We start from the raw sequence: 13,891 nt of genomic DNA, 5'->3' as shown, positions 1-13,891 counted from the left end.
CGGTGTCGTTTGGCGCGATGTGTGACGTCACGAGACGGGGCGGGGCGCAGCCCAGCGCTGCGCGTGACGTCACTGGGCGGAGCGGGACAGGCGCGGTTCATCGCGGTGTGTGACGTGCCGGGGCGGCGCCCGCGGTGTGTCGGGGCAGCGATGGGGGCACGGCTCAGCGTGGTGAGTGCCGGCGGGCGGCCGGGATCGGGGTCCCTTCCTGCCCAACCCCGGCTCCGCCCGCAGCGCTCCGGGGCGTAGCGGTGTCCCGGCGTGTTCCCGCGGTGGTGTCCCGGGGTGTCCCGGCGTGTTCCCGCGGTGGTGTCCCGGGGTGTCCCGGCGTGTTCCCGCGGTGGTGTCCCTGGGTGTCCCGGCGTGTTCCCGCGGCCTCCCGCCGCCCGGGCACCGCTCGGTCCCGCTGCGGAGGCTCCGGCGCCGTCCCGCGGCTGCGGCGCCCGAGGCGGTGTTGGTGCCTGTGCTGACTGCCTGGCCGGGGAGTTCTGCCCTCCCAGCTCCGCGGATACCTCTTGTTATTACTGTTGTTGTTTTTCCTGGGGGCTCTGAACGCTTGTAGTGTTTTCCTCCGTCGGGATAATTTCAGACTATAGGAGCGTAGGTTTAGAGTAGCTATGAGGAAGAAATTGTTCCCTGTGAGGGTGCTGAGGCCCTGGCGCAGGTTGCCCAGAGAAGCTGTGGCTGCCCCATCCCTGGCAGTGTTCCAGGCCGGGTTGGATGGGGCTTGGAGCAACCTGGGAAGGTGTCACTGCCCTCGGTGTTAGAACGTGATGATCTATAAGTTATTTGCAGCACAAACCATTTCACGCTTCTATAATCACGCTTGCTGAGCAGTGGGTCTGCAGCGCTGTCATCTCTGCCACGCATCAGTACCCTCTTTTCTCAGCTGCCTGTTAGGGCTCTTTGCTCCTGTGCTCAAACACTTCTTTCTGTGGGTTTGGAAGAGGGGCAGGATGGAGCTGGATTCAGCTGTGCTCGTTTGGGAGCAGCTGCTCATAAGGTGCATTGGACAGAGGAGATGAGACTAAAGCTGCAGAAGTGAAGCAATCCTGTTATCCTCTCATTGGTTTCTGAAACAGATGAGAAGAATGTTTAGCTGAGATTACTTCAAAAGCAGGGTTTTTGAAGCCGAGAGTACAAGGTTTCTCATGCCAAAGCAGGGTTTGGTTTGTGTTTGTAGGGCAGGGCAATGCTAGGGTGTCAAGCTGGGAGCTTGTGTGTTGGACTGTGCTGTGCTCACCACACCCTGGCAGCGCAGTCTCCATGGCTTTTCTCTTTGTTATCACACAGAGGCCTCTTTCCATTAATAAAAATTCCTGCTCAGTTACTAATTCTGCCTTGTCTATTTGCAAAGATTTGTGCAGCTGGAAATCATGAGTCACAAGGTCCCCATTTAGTGATTCCTAGGCCTTGTGGTCAGCCTGTTGCTCTCTGTTGCTGGAGGCCTGAAGCTGTGCAGTTACCTTCATTAATGTCTTCATCCGCCCTCTGTTGAGAGTATATAGGCCACTTTTAACCCAGAGAATGCTTTTCTTAGCAAGCATGACTTGTTGTAATCATTCAGCCTTCAGTTCTTCCCCTTTTTTCTGCGCACCTGGTGACAGATTTGAGTAAGGGACTAAAATATCTTTGTGAAGTATTGGGTGTGCTGTTTCTTTCCAGGCCAAATCCCATGAGACTTTTGCATTAATTGACCATGAATAACAAATCGTTTTCCATGAGGTTTTCGCTGTGTTAAAACTATTTGTCATTGCCTGACAACAGCAGCACTATTTTTCTGTTCAGTTTAGATAGCCACATTTGGAAATGAAACCGTTTTAACTTATTCATGTCTCATTTGAAACGCCTGCTGCAGAGTCAGCTTGCTATTGCCACCAGACCTCACTTGCATGTTAACTTCTCATTAAGGAGTTTAATTGCTGCTCTGTCACCTTGGAACAACTTCCCTCCCTCTGCCCTTTTTTTTGACTCAATAACAAAAGTTCTTCCCAGAGCTCTGCAGTAATCTGGTCGATCTACGAGAGTTAAGGAATAATCTTCCTGTCAACTTCAGCTTCTTCCGAAACAACCTGTATGGAGCTATTTCAGTATTCCCAAATAAAAGTGAAAAATGCAGTGTGTATACAGCATGGTGTGTGTCCTCAGGCTGTACACAGTGATGATACATTTTAAACCTACGGTAGCATTTTAAGAAAGAATTTATGCTGTCCCATGTTTTTATTATTAATAATGTAGGAAGCTTTTATAGCCTCCTTGAGGGACTGTCACATTCTAAAATACTGTTCAGGTCCCTTTAAAATAAAATGAAAGTGGAAGCTAAGCAGGCAGAACTTTGAGGTAATTTTTTTTTTATTTTTGCTATAGTCATGCTTTTCCCCTCTCCTCTGTTGCAGCGTTGAATAATAAAGTATTGAGTCAAAGAGGATTTTTATAAGTAGTTGTGCACTTTATTCTCCTGCCCCAGTGCAAAGAGGGTGGTGTGGTGTCAGAGCATAATCTGTTCCTGTCTTATAGGGCTTCAGATGTGGGGGAAACGATGGTAAAAGGACAAGAAGGGCTGTCCCTTGGCTGTGTCCTGCAGCTTAGCTGATTTCCCAGGGAAGGGGTGCTGCTCTGCAGGCACAGGTTTGTGTGGTGGAGGAAGCACCAGTGCCTGCACCCAGACTCTGGAGCTGGAGGGTGTGTGCATGCTGCCAGCACCCAGCAGCAGCGTGGCATGGCTGGCAAAGCCCTGCTCAGCTGCCAGAGAGAGCATGGGGTCAAGTGCAAGACCTCAAATAATGGGGTGTCTTCAGCGTGTGGGGTGGCCTGTGAACTGGTCTGTGCAACAGTGGCCTCTGTGTCCAGATGGCAGCAGCTGGGGAGCCTGGAGAATGGGCACACTGCCAGGGCAAAGCCAGCTTGTGGGGGATCCACCTCCTACACATGTGTGTGTATGGAATTCCCATTCATGGACCTTCATCCTGATCAGTGCAGAGGGGAACAGGATGAGCTCATTAGTGCTGTTTGTGTGTGGCTGGCTGTGTTGGTCAGTGTGCCCAGCCACATGTTTAGGTCAGGTATCACGAAAAGGTCGTTCCCCCAAAGGGTGGTTGGGCACTGGAACTCTCCAGGGAATCCTCACAGCCCCAAGCCTGACAGAGCGCAAGGAACATTTGGACAACATTCTCAGACATAGGGTGGGATTTTTGGGGTGTCCTGTGCAGGGCCCGGGGCTGGACTGGATGGTCCTGATGGGCCCCTCCCAGCTCAGGATATTCTGTGATTCTGTGTGTATTTGGACGCATGTGTGACACATCTGTGTGCCTGCTGGAGATGGGGATTCAGTCTCTCTATCAGGGTACTTGGGGATGTGGAGCTGTGACAGCCTCACTTTATGTCCAGTGGCCAGCGTGGCAGCCCCGTGCTGGTGTGCAAGTGCCTCAACACAGGAGTGATGCCAGGTCTTCATATGGCAAATCTGTGTATTTGGGATTTTTTATTATTATTATTTAAGTAATGCTTCCTGTTCAAATAAACACGTTCTTTTTGGTGGTTAAATTGCCATGGCATGGTACCCTGTTCCTTGTCACCCAAATAACTCTCTCATTCTGTACATGTGTTTCTGTTCCTGTGCTGCTGCAGTTGCGTCAGGTTGTGACATACCCAATATGGCTGATCTACACCACCTTCATGAGGCTTTTCAGGAATCCCCAGCCTGCAATCACCCTGAAGGACCCAGAAGTGAAGTATGCACTGAGGCTGATTGATAAGGAGGTAGGTGCACGTGCAGTGCTGAGCATGACCTTTCCATGGGTGTTGTGAAATATTTACAGCTTCTGAAGGCTTGGGTGATGTCTCAACAGGGTGGATACTTTTGTCTTGAGGAAAGGACTTCATTATAAAAGCTCTTTGTGTGATCTAACTGTGTTCTGCAGTTCTGCAAGCAGCTTGTTTCCAGACAGTTTAGAGTGGAGAATGCTCCTTAGAAATGATCGGTCACATGTGTCTCATGTTGTGGAGCACATCAGCAGAAATTCCCAAACTGTGCACCACTGGCTGGGCTAAGGGACACAAGTCCTGCTGTCAGGCAGAGCAGGCAGCTTTTTTGTGGTCAGTGGCATTGAACAGCAGCTGTCAGAACTATTTTGACACTGGTTCCTGTTACTGGATTGATGTACTGTAACATGTTACAGGAAGGAAGGTGTTCAGGTCATGCAGTCCTCACATCAGTCAGCACCTGAGCTGTCTCAGCTTCTCTTTCCCTCTGTTAAAAGTAAAGCCTCCTGGTACAAAATTAAATTCTTGCTCAGATGGGATACCGGAGGAAAGTCATGATGCTTTCAGGGGTGGATCTTGCCATCAGAAATTGGTAACTAAGCTTGTGGGAAGTGCCACCAAAGCCATCAAAGTTGCAAAGTCAGGATTTCCCTTGGATAAACCCACCATCAAAAGCATGAGAGAGAAATCTTGGCTTTTCAAGTGTAATGACACATCTGAGGATGTTTTTAGTGTTGACTTTTTAAAGCTATGAGCCATTCAGAAATTTATCAGAAGATTTTGGACTGGAACAGAGCTTTGTTTGAGGTTTAGAGGGTGTACTGATAGCTTGGTTTTCACTGGTTCTGTCAAAGGAAACAAAAAAAAAATACTATCATTTTGAATCCTGGGTTTGTGGGAACTGAGAGCTTCCCTGTGGTTGGGCTGTGCTGCATTGCTGATTTTATTTCCCAGGTGCACTGCAACCACACTGTTACTATAGTCTCCCTACTTCTCATGAGGTCAGGAAAGGCTAAGGGAATTGGGATTGTTCAGGCTGGAGAAGAGAAGGCTTTGGGGTGACCTCATTGTGGCCTTCCAATACTTGTGTTTAGTCTCCTCAACTTTAATTGATGATTAAGTGGGAATTCAGAGCTTTGTTCTTTCTGCATGCAGCATTATTGGCAAAATCCAGTGATTATTTCAATACAGTGCTGAAATTTCCATACAGAAACAGCAGCAGTCAGAGTGAGAGCAGCAGTGTGAAGTCCACATTAGTTGTCGTTCTGAAGGAATTTTCAGTGGCAGTTACTGCTGCTGAGTACACATAAGTACAGAGAAGCCCTTTTGAGGCTGCCAATCAGTTCCCTTCTCCTTCAGAATTTGCCTTAAAATAAGGTACTGTGAAGAAAATTTGATCTGTATGACCGTCGTAAGGAAAGATGAGACAAACTGTAAGGAAGAAATTAATCTCCATTGGTTACTTTAAAAACAGTTAAGCAAAAAAAATAAGGGTTACAAAACCCTTAAAAACAGAAAGTCACTGGATGAGGCATTAAGCTGTATGCTGGTTTTTGGTTTTTGTTTTTGTTGTGTTTTTTGTTCCCATGAATGTGATCTGATTTTTCAAACATAAAACTTATGTAAGAAATAATATTTAATTACTTATTGCCAAAATTTTATTCAAGGTGTGACTTTATTAATAAAAATTAGACTAATTATCCCAGCAGGACTGCATATATTGTCATAATTTTGTTCATATCTAAATACTGCTCTTTTCAATTTCATTTATGGATTAATAAATTAATTAATACAGGAAAAATACTTTTAAGGACCTTACCGTAGCAGAAGGAACCAGGTTGCTACTTCCATTGAAATGATTAATTAATCTGATTTTGAGAGATGAAAATCAGAGTACTTTGGCCTTGAACTGCTGCATATTTAAACTTGAAATGAGAATTGAAGAACTAATTAATTTTTATCTTGTGGCCTTCTCACAGAAGGCAGTGTAAATGTCCATAATATTTGGAAAGTTAGCACTTAGTCTTAATCTGCACACAAGTATCATTAAGTGTCATTAATTCTTAATCTTGCAGGATGCCAGACATGTCTTGTTTTAGATGTAAATCACAATCATTAAATCCCAACAACAGAGCTGACTTCTTTTGGTTTTCCTCTTTCAGGAAGTTAGTCATGACACAAGGAGATTTCGATTTGCTCTCCCTTCCATGGAGCACGTTCTGGGTCTCCCTCTAGGTATGTTCCTTGTGAAGGATCCAAGTGTTGCTTGCATTAATTATAGTATAAAAGATTTTCTTGGGGCATTTTCCTTATGTTTTGAATTTGGAATACTGCTCATGTGGCTGGAGCTGTTACTGAGAGCTCTTGCAAGATTATTCTTGCTGTGAGTAGTCTGCAGGCTCTGAAGTGCAGTGTATGTGAGTGAACATCCAGCTTGTTTCTTGTTTTGGAGAGAGTAGGAACAAACACAGATCTTCACTTGTACTTTTCCAGTCTCAGCTTTCCAGCATGTGTTATTCCTGTGGGGCTGAATCCCTGCAGTCCCTTTCCATGCCCTGAGGCACCGCTCTCATCCACTTCTCTAACTCATGCGGTTTACCAGATGATCTACTTCTGAATTTCATGGAGCTTTTGAATCACCCAGGGGTAGCTGTTTCCAAAGGCCCTGCCACGTGGTGTGGTGCCTTCCATAACAGCTTAGTGCCATTGTTTCCTCCTGCTTGTATAAAGAGCATTTAATTGTGATTCGTGTTTAATAGGACTTCTGCTTTAACAAGCTGCTGCACTGATCCTTGGCTCCTGTGCTTTGTGGTTGTCGTAAACCCTTTTTCAGGTGTTAAGTTCCATCTTGTTTGGGGTGTTAAAAATCTTTTGTATCGAGATTTGAGAGAGAGATGGGACCACTTAAAGACTTTTCAAAGCAAGATTTATTATTCTTCTCTTACAGTCTCATGAAGGAGTGAGTGTGTCTTTTCCTTATTCACCAGATATTCTTAGTCAGTGGTCACAAGACCACATGTTACAGGGTCCTTTAAAGGTTAATTAGCCAATAAACTAAACTAAAGCCACAAAAGAATGTTTCTACTCTCACAGGAATTGGTAATTATTTTGTTTTATACTTCTTTGCTGCAGTGCAGACCTTTTTAGCCAATCATAATGACACACAAGACTACTTGTTATACCTTAAGTTTCTTATTATCCTTATGACTACTTCTATATCTTAACTTTAAAACCTTAAAACTTTCCACTACTTAGCTTAATGTCTTTTCTATCTAAACTTACATTCTTGCTTATGATTCTAATTCTGGAAGTCTTCTCCAAGGCTTAAATCAAGCCCTGTGTTCATGTCTGTGTCTGAGCTTGCATTTAGATCTTGAGAGCTTTCTGTGCTTGGAATTCCCACACTCTTGATCTTTTTAGTAGCCATGAAAGCAAAGCTCCTTTCCCTGGCTTACCCAAAATGGACATTGAGGAATGGTTTGCAGAGTTAGACTTGGGAAGCAGAGAGAGCTGAAAGCTGCAGAGGATGGAAAAGCAGCTGGGAGCAGCAGAGCTGCAGTTGGGTGGCAGGTGTTGTTTAGTCCAGCGCCAGCATTCGCCTTTTATCACCAAAAACACTGAAAGCTTCATTCTGAGGGAGATGGTTGTATGTGGCACCATGCAGAGGCTGCCAACTTATGTCCTGTCAGGGTGGGGTAAAGCTCTAACAGGTGAGTGCCTAAGGCACATTTTCTCTCTGGGAGGGGCACCTTTTCTGCTTTGTGCCAGTTCTTGTGATATGGGCCCCAGCAGCAGCCCCACTGTCCAGGCTGACAGTCTGCAGTGGTCACCAAGGGTCTGTGGGTCTGTGCCTGCAGCAACTTCTGCCCTAGAGGAGGAACAGGAGCTCCCTGCTGCAGCTCCCTCCTGGTCTGCCCTAGCAGGATGTCTATAGGCTTTGCTGGGAGGGTTACTGGAATATGACATCCATGTACAACTGCAGGTGAGTTATGGTTGCTCATTCCCCAAGTCACCAGGCAGCACATCTTCCTTCACCTAGCCTTCCTTCACCTAGCCTTCCTTCTGAAGTAGGGAATTAACCATGCCTGAAGGGTCAGCTGCTTCTGGAGCTAATGTAATATGGTCATTATGATAATTTGCAAACCAGCTCCTGGTAAAATCCCCTCTTTATGGCCCCAGCAGAGGAGCTGTGCCATCATTTGGAGATGCTTTGTTTCATTGACCTAATGGTGATAAAACAAACAAAACTCAAAATCTCTCCTTCCCCTTCTGGTTAATCTTCAGTTGGGTGTCTTCAGAATGCTGGAATTCTATAGGAAAACCTTCCATAGAAGTTGGTTCTTTTCTTGTTTTTTCAGAAAAAAAAAAAAACATTGAGAAGAGAAATGGTTGTAGAGAGCTCAGAGGATGGATGTGTGACAGATGGAAACATGATTGCTGCATTCACATGTTAAGCTGGAGGAATGGCAGGGTTAGAAAAGTCCTTTGTGTCTAGGCAGCCTTAGCAAAGGTAGCTGGAGAGCTCCTGGAAGACATGAGGGATCTGTGGTCAAAGCAAGAACAATTACAAACTCAGTTTTAACTAAACTGGCAGTTTACAACTAATACATTAATAAAGATGTGTGGACAGCATTGGGCAGTTTTCTCCTCCTGTGTCTCTTTTATTTGTCTGTATGGAAGAGACAAATCCCATCTTTTGCAAGATCTCAGGTACTGTTCAGGCTTTGGTAAATGTAAATGTATGAAGTCATGATTGACACACCGAATTAGCAGTGGAGTTGTCTGTCCTTCCAGGTAGATCTCTGCATGGCTAACAACTCTGGCAAGGTGTTGCAGTGTCAGGAAAATAAGAAAGGAAGAAGTGATGCCCCAAAATAAGGTAGTTAGAGCTTTGAGGCTGCATTTCAGTCCATACCAGCCCAGCACATCCACTGAAAGAAAAATCTTTTGAAAGAAAACCAGGTTTTGGGTTTTTTTTCCCTGCAACAGGGCAGCACATCTACCTGTCTGCACGGATTGATGGAGCTCTGGTTGTGAGACCTTACACTCCAGTTTCCAGTGATGATGACAAGGGCTTTGTGGATCTTGTTGTCAAGGTGAGAATGTCACGCTCCCTTCTCAGGCTGGGCATCTTCTGAGCCACCTTTGCAGTGCCTTTATGTTAAATTTGGTGTGCTGGCTTCTTTTCAGGAATGTGCCATTACCTACAGTCCACATGGCATTTTGCAGGCACTTCTTTAGTGAGGGTGTCTCATGAGATGCTGCATCATTTTCCACCCTCTGTGTAGATGTTTGTATGCTTTTTAATCTTTCTGGAATAAGGAATTAACCTTGACTGAAGACTGGGAAGCTGCCTCCGAAGCTAATGGAATTTTTGGTCATCATGATCACTGAGAGTGGTGATCATTATCATTACTGATCCAGGCAGTGGGAATAATTGATGTAATTGGTAAGAATGTGATTTTAACTCTTGTGATAATGTAGTTTCATTTTGCCTCTCGGTAGCTAGTCTACCTATCATTTAAAGCTGTTAGGAATTTAAAATATTAATATCTACACTGGATTTCCTCTTAGAATTTTGCTTAGACGTTTGGAATCACAGTGGTTTGGGATTTTCCTTTATTTTTCTACCTTTTTAACTTGGGTGTTGATTATTGTCTGTTATCTGAATATTTTCTGTGTTGCAGAACTGCAGTGGAGAAATCACTGGTCTTTGTCCAAAAATTGTGGCAGGAGTGGCATTTTGATCTTTTGTCAGTCAGACATTGCATTTCTTTATGGAGTAATTGTGTTCTTTGCATGAGGAGTACTTGTACCTAAAAATTTGAATGGCACATAGCCTTCTCTGAGCTGTGAGATTGAACTGCTTCATTTTTGTTTTTGACAGATCTACTTCAGAGGTGTCCATCCCAAGTTTCCTGATGGGGGAAAGATGTCTCAATACTTGGACAGCCTGAAAATAGGGGACACCATTGACTTCAGGGGACCAAGTGGCCTCCTTGTGTACAAAGGAAAAGGCAAGACCAGTTTGGAAGATAGAACAGATACATACAGATAGAAGAGATAGATAGAACAGTATAGGAAAAAGGTCTTATTACTATAGAAGTGCTTTTTATTGACACTGTTCTCAAGTAAGGAATGGGTTTTTTCCATGGTTATATAGACATAGTTCATACACTGACAAAAACACTGGGTATTTGCACTGTCCACTGCTGATTTCCCAAGTAAAAATAAATTTTATGAGTAGGCATTACTTTTATGTCAATGTAAAATACCTCATGTTAGTATAATGCAGCCACAAATGAGTCACAAAAACCTTCTGGCAGTTTTGTGTGAAGCAGAGCTCCGACACGTGTTTTTTCAGAGCTTTGTGTGTTGCATTCATGTTATCCTGGATGAAGAGAGCTATGAATACAACACAACATTTTGGGGAGCTTCAGACTCTGTTGTGTTTGGCTGAAATGGGCTAATCAGCTCAAAAAGAGAAAAATAAAAAAAAAAAACCCACTATGCTGAATATTTTATGTTTCCCTTAAAATAATCTGCTCATGGGAAATAAACTCTCAGAGCAGATCGATTCCTTAATGTCCAGCTGTTTCCATAATCTTGGCTTGTGCGTGTCACTGGGGGTATAGGATGTGAGCAAACTGAAATACAGGTGGAGTGTATGTAGGCTGTGGTCAGGGATAAGTCATAACCCATATCAGTGTCTGGTGTTACCACCTTATGTCTTAAAATTATCTTTCAGGATTGCTTTAGTTCAGGACATCTTCACCTTTTCTGTTCTCTGGGAGGGAGGGGTGACAGGGCTGAAACTAAGTTAATTTAGCAGGATGTGCTGGAAAGGGATAAAAGGAGGTGTTTCCTGCTTGCTTCAGTGTTTCCCATCTCTTTCTCTCTTCAGGCAAGTTTGATATTCGGCCAGAAAAGAAAGCTGAACCAGTTACCAAGACAGTGAAATATGTGGGGATGATTGCAGGGGGGACTGGTAGGTACCTGTAAAGATTCATCTGTGCTTTCTGACAGCTGGTAGATGCATATGGCTCACATTTTCCCACTTGTCCCTTATTTACTCCCCATCCTCACATCACGGACCTGCCTCTCTCTTCCAGGGATAACACCAATGCTGCAGATTATTCGTGCAATTATAAAGGACAAAGATGACCCCACCACTTGCCAGCTGCTGTTTGCTAATCAGGTAATTCTGTCATTTTTTTCTGTTTATAGTGTTTTACTTACCTAGTAGGACGCCTCTTAGCAAATAAAATTACAGAGATACAAGCCCTGAGGGGAGAAGTGAACTGAAATGTTGGAAACCTCCCATATAAAAGCACTGTGACAAATTGAGGGTTTAGCATTACTACAGAAATGTTTACTAATGTTTGCCTTCCTGTGACTCGTTGCTCTGTTTCTAATCCAGTTTATGAATGTTAAAGCCCTGCATTCCTTTGTGAAAGTAGTTAATTGTTTGGGCAGACTTTCAGAGCTGTCTTTCTTAGTGGAAGCATGAAAGGGGTGGACATTTGTCTCTTTCAGCAATTTTAACTCCCCAGCTTTGCAGCAGTGTTTGTCTGTGGAATCTTTCTGTCTGAGGACATCTTGGTTGAGACTAAAACTAACTGTGGTCCTCCAGCAGGTCCCTCAGTTACAGAGCTATGACTCTTCTTGGCTGTCTGCTTTCACTTCCATACCTTCTACGTCAGTTTTTACATGCTTCTCTTGCTCCTTGAGGTGTGGCATCCTGAATGCTGGCCAGAGGGAAGCTCTCTCATCCATGGAATCCTTGCAAGAGAGATTTCTTGGATAGACCAAATGTTGGTGTGCTGCTGGGAACCTAATGTTCTTCTGCTGTGAATCTTTCTGCTTTTTAAGTTCTCCCTCTAATGAACATTTGTCTGGATTATAAGTCATTATTTGTGGTGAGCTTCACTTCATGCTTGTGGTTTTTTGCTTCTTTAGCTCTTCTCTATTTTTCTTCTCATATTCAGTGTGTGCTCATTTAATTTGTAGGCCATATCTAGGCCTACAAGAAGGATGGAGAGAGGCTCTTGACAAGAGCCCGGAGTGACAGGACAAGGGGCAATGGCTTCACACTGACAGAGAGCAGGGTTAGATTGGATATGAGGAAGGAATTGTTCCCTGTGACAGGGGTAAGGCCCTGGCCCAGGTTGCCCAGAGAAGCTGTGGCTGCCCAATCCCTGGCAGTGTCCAAGGCCATACTGGATGGGGCTTGGAGCAACCTGAGGGATAGAACTGGAAAGGCTTTAAGGTTCCTTCCAACCCAGGCAGTTCTGTGAGTACCCGAGTTATAACCTGAGGTTTTTCTGCCCAGGAGCTATGATCCATGTACTGAGGTTCCCTGTTCTGAGGAGCTCTGCCAGTGCTCTCTGCTGCTGGCTGGAGCCCTTGGATTTGGCATTAAGTGCAGTGGTATCAGTCCAGGAGGGCCAGGATTTGCTAGGAATGATTCAGAATGGCTAACACAGGGCTGTAGCTGCTTTAGTAGCAAGGGAAACCCACTGCAGCTAGGAAGGAGGGCCTGGGGAACAGTTCCCTGCCTGCTAGCCACAGCCTATGGAAACATCAGCCCCTGGCTTTAAAGAGTCCTTGTACCCAGTAATTCCGCAAATAGAAAGCAGTTTTTAAAAATATTTTAAAGTATTTACAACAGCGTACCTGGACTCCTACTGTGCTTCTGGCTGGCACACTTTGAGTTGACCCAAGCCAGCAGGAGTTTTTCTTGAGCACCCACAGCTGCAGATCCAGGAACAACACCTTCTCTGGAGTAGCTGCTGCACATTCCTCCTTTTCCCAACAGTTACAGACTTGGTGGCGACCTCCATGCCAAATTACTATGGCTGCAGGTGACGGCAGCACTTTCAGTCCCTACCCTTTTCCTTCCTGCCCAGGCTGCAGCTGCTCTTGGGGAAATAAGGCTTTCCTTTGGCCTTCAGTCATGCTACATCAGGGAGGAGGTGAACTTGATACCCTAAGTAATGTCTATTGTTCTAACTAGAACTTGATACCGTTTTGGTTGTTTGTTCCCCATGCTTTTTAAAAACCAGTCTCCATATGGCAGTGCTCATGATACTCAAATTGGCAAAGGTGAAAAACCTGGTATTTCCCTGTCTGGATGGCACAGTGTGAAGGGGTGGGGAGATACTTCTGTGCAGTCATGGTTAGTTTTTTGATGTAATAGTGCTAAAAAGGGCTTTATTCTTCTGATTCCCTGATTAAGTGATGGTTCTGCTTTGTTTTATTTGTGGAGGGAAGGCATTGCATGGTCAGGATTTGGGAAAGTTATGAGCCTTTTATTAGCTCTGCCACAGGCTAGGTGTGGAAATAACTTGGGTTTGGTCTCTTCAGTCTTTAAAACAGTTGAATCATCTCTTCCATCTCTCAGGGCTGTGCAGTAGCTGCTGCTCTGTGGCCATCTGAGGGCTGCACTCACATGCAGGGTGTGATCACTATTTTCCTTGTCCTGCAGACTGAGAAGGATATCCTGTTACGTTCCGAGCTCGATGAGATCCAGGCTCAGAATCCCAGTCGCTTCAAGTGTTGGTACACGTTGGACACAGCGCCTGAAAGTAAGACCTGAAGTGCCACTTCATGTGAAACTCCTGAGTATTATTGTGCTTTCCAGGGGACATGCTGTGTCATGTGTGTATTTCTGAGCTTCATGATTCATTTCTTGCTTAGTGAATGTCTGCATGCATCCGGTAGCATCACTCTCCACACAGGGATGCACACAGGGTCAGGTGTAAACAGAGAAGTGTTTCCAAAGCTCACCTCAGGCCAGTGGCAGTGCAGTGTTCTTCCCATGGCTACACCTGAATATTTGCCATTGTCTCCTGTGGAGGGTGACCTTTTTTTCTCCTTCCCCACAGACATAAATATAACAGGTTATCCTTGTGTTTGGAGCCTCCCTGAGGCAGCTGCAGTACCAGAGGCACTGTGTAGTTCACAGGCACAGATCCCTGCCTGAACTTGCCGAACAAGATTGAGGAAGAGAAGGCTAAACAGTGTCATTCCTCATGGTTTACCTTCCTTACCATTCCTTGTCATGCCCACCCACATCAGGATAGATTCACACTTGTATTCACTGTGAGTTTGGGGCAGAGTAGGAAAA

The 13,891-nt window shown here is 45.0% G+C and overlaps 1 protein-coding gene across 3 annotated transcripts in view; it reads left to right on the top strand.

The window, feature by feature from the left end:
• Positions 1–7: 7 nt before the first annotated feature.
• LOC111929680 (NADH-cytochrome b5 reductase 3-like) overlaps positions 8–13,891 on the top strand; it is a 16,103-nt gene continuing 2,219 nt past the window's right edge. The window contains exons 1-8 of one of the 3 annotated variants that reach the window (XM_086885102.1): positions 8–171; positions 3,628–3,759; positions 5,925–5,997; positions 8,752–8,858; positions 9,650–9,779; positions 10,667–10,750; positions 10,875–10,960; positions 13,250–13,534. In XM_086885102.1, the coding sequence (XP_086741228.1) occupies positions 151–171; positions 3,628–3,759; positions 5,925–5,997; positions 8,752–8,858; positions 9,650–9,779; positions 10,667–10,750; positions 10,875–10,960; positions 13,250–13,360 (744 nt within the window). In that variant the 5' untranslated portion in view covers positions 8–150 and the 3' untranslated portion in view covers positions 13,361–13,534. The remainder of the gene's footprint in view (positions 172–3,627; positions 3,760–5,924; positions 5,998–8,751; positions 8,859–9,649; positions 9,780–10,666; positions 10,751–10,874; positions 10,961–13,249; positions 13,535–13,891) is intronic. The other 2 variants (XM_086885101.1, XM_086885104.1) reach the window with 2 other exon arrangements.

The sequence above is a fragment of the Cyanistes caeruleus genome, chromosome 4 (assembly GCF_971803275.1).
Source record: "Cyanistes caeruleus chromosome 4, bCyaCae1.hap1.1, whole genome shotgun sequence".
In the NCBI taxonomy this organism is placed as follows: Eukaryota; Metazoa; Chordata; class Aves; order Passeriformes; family Paridae; genus Cyanistes; species Cyanistes caeruleus.
This window is presented reverse-complemented; position numbering and strand designations above follow the sequence as displayed.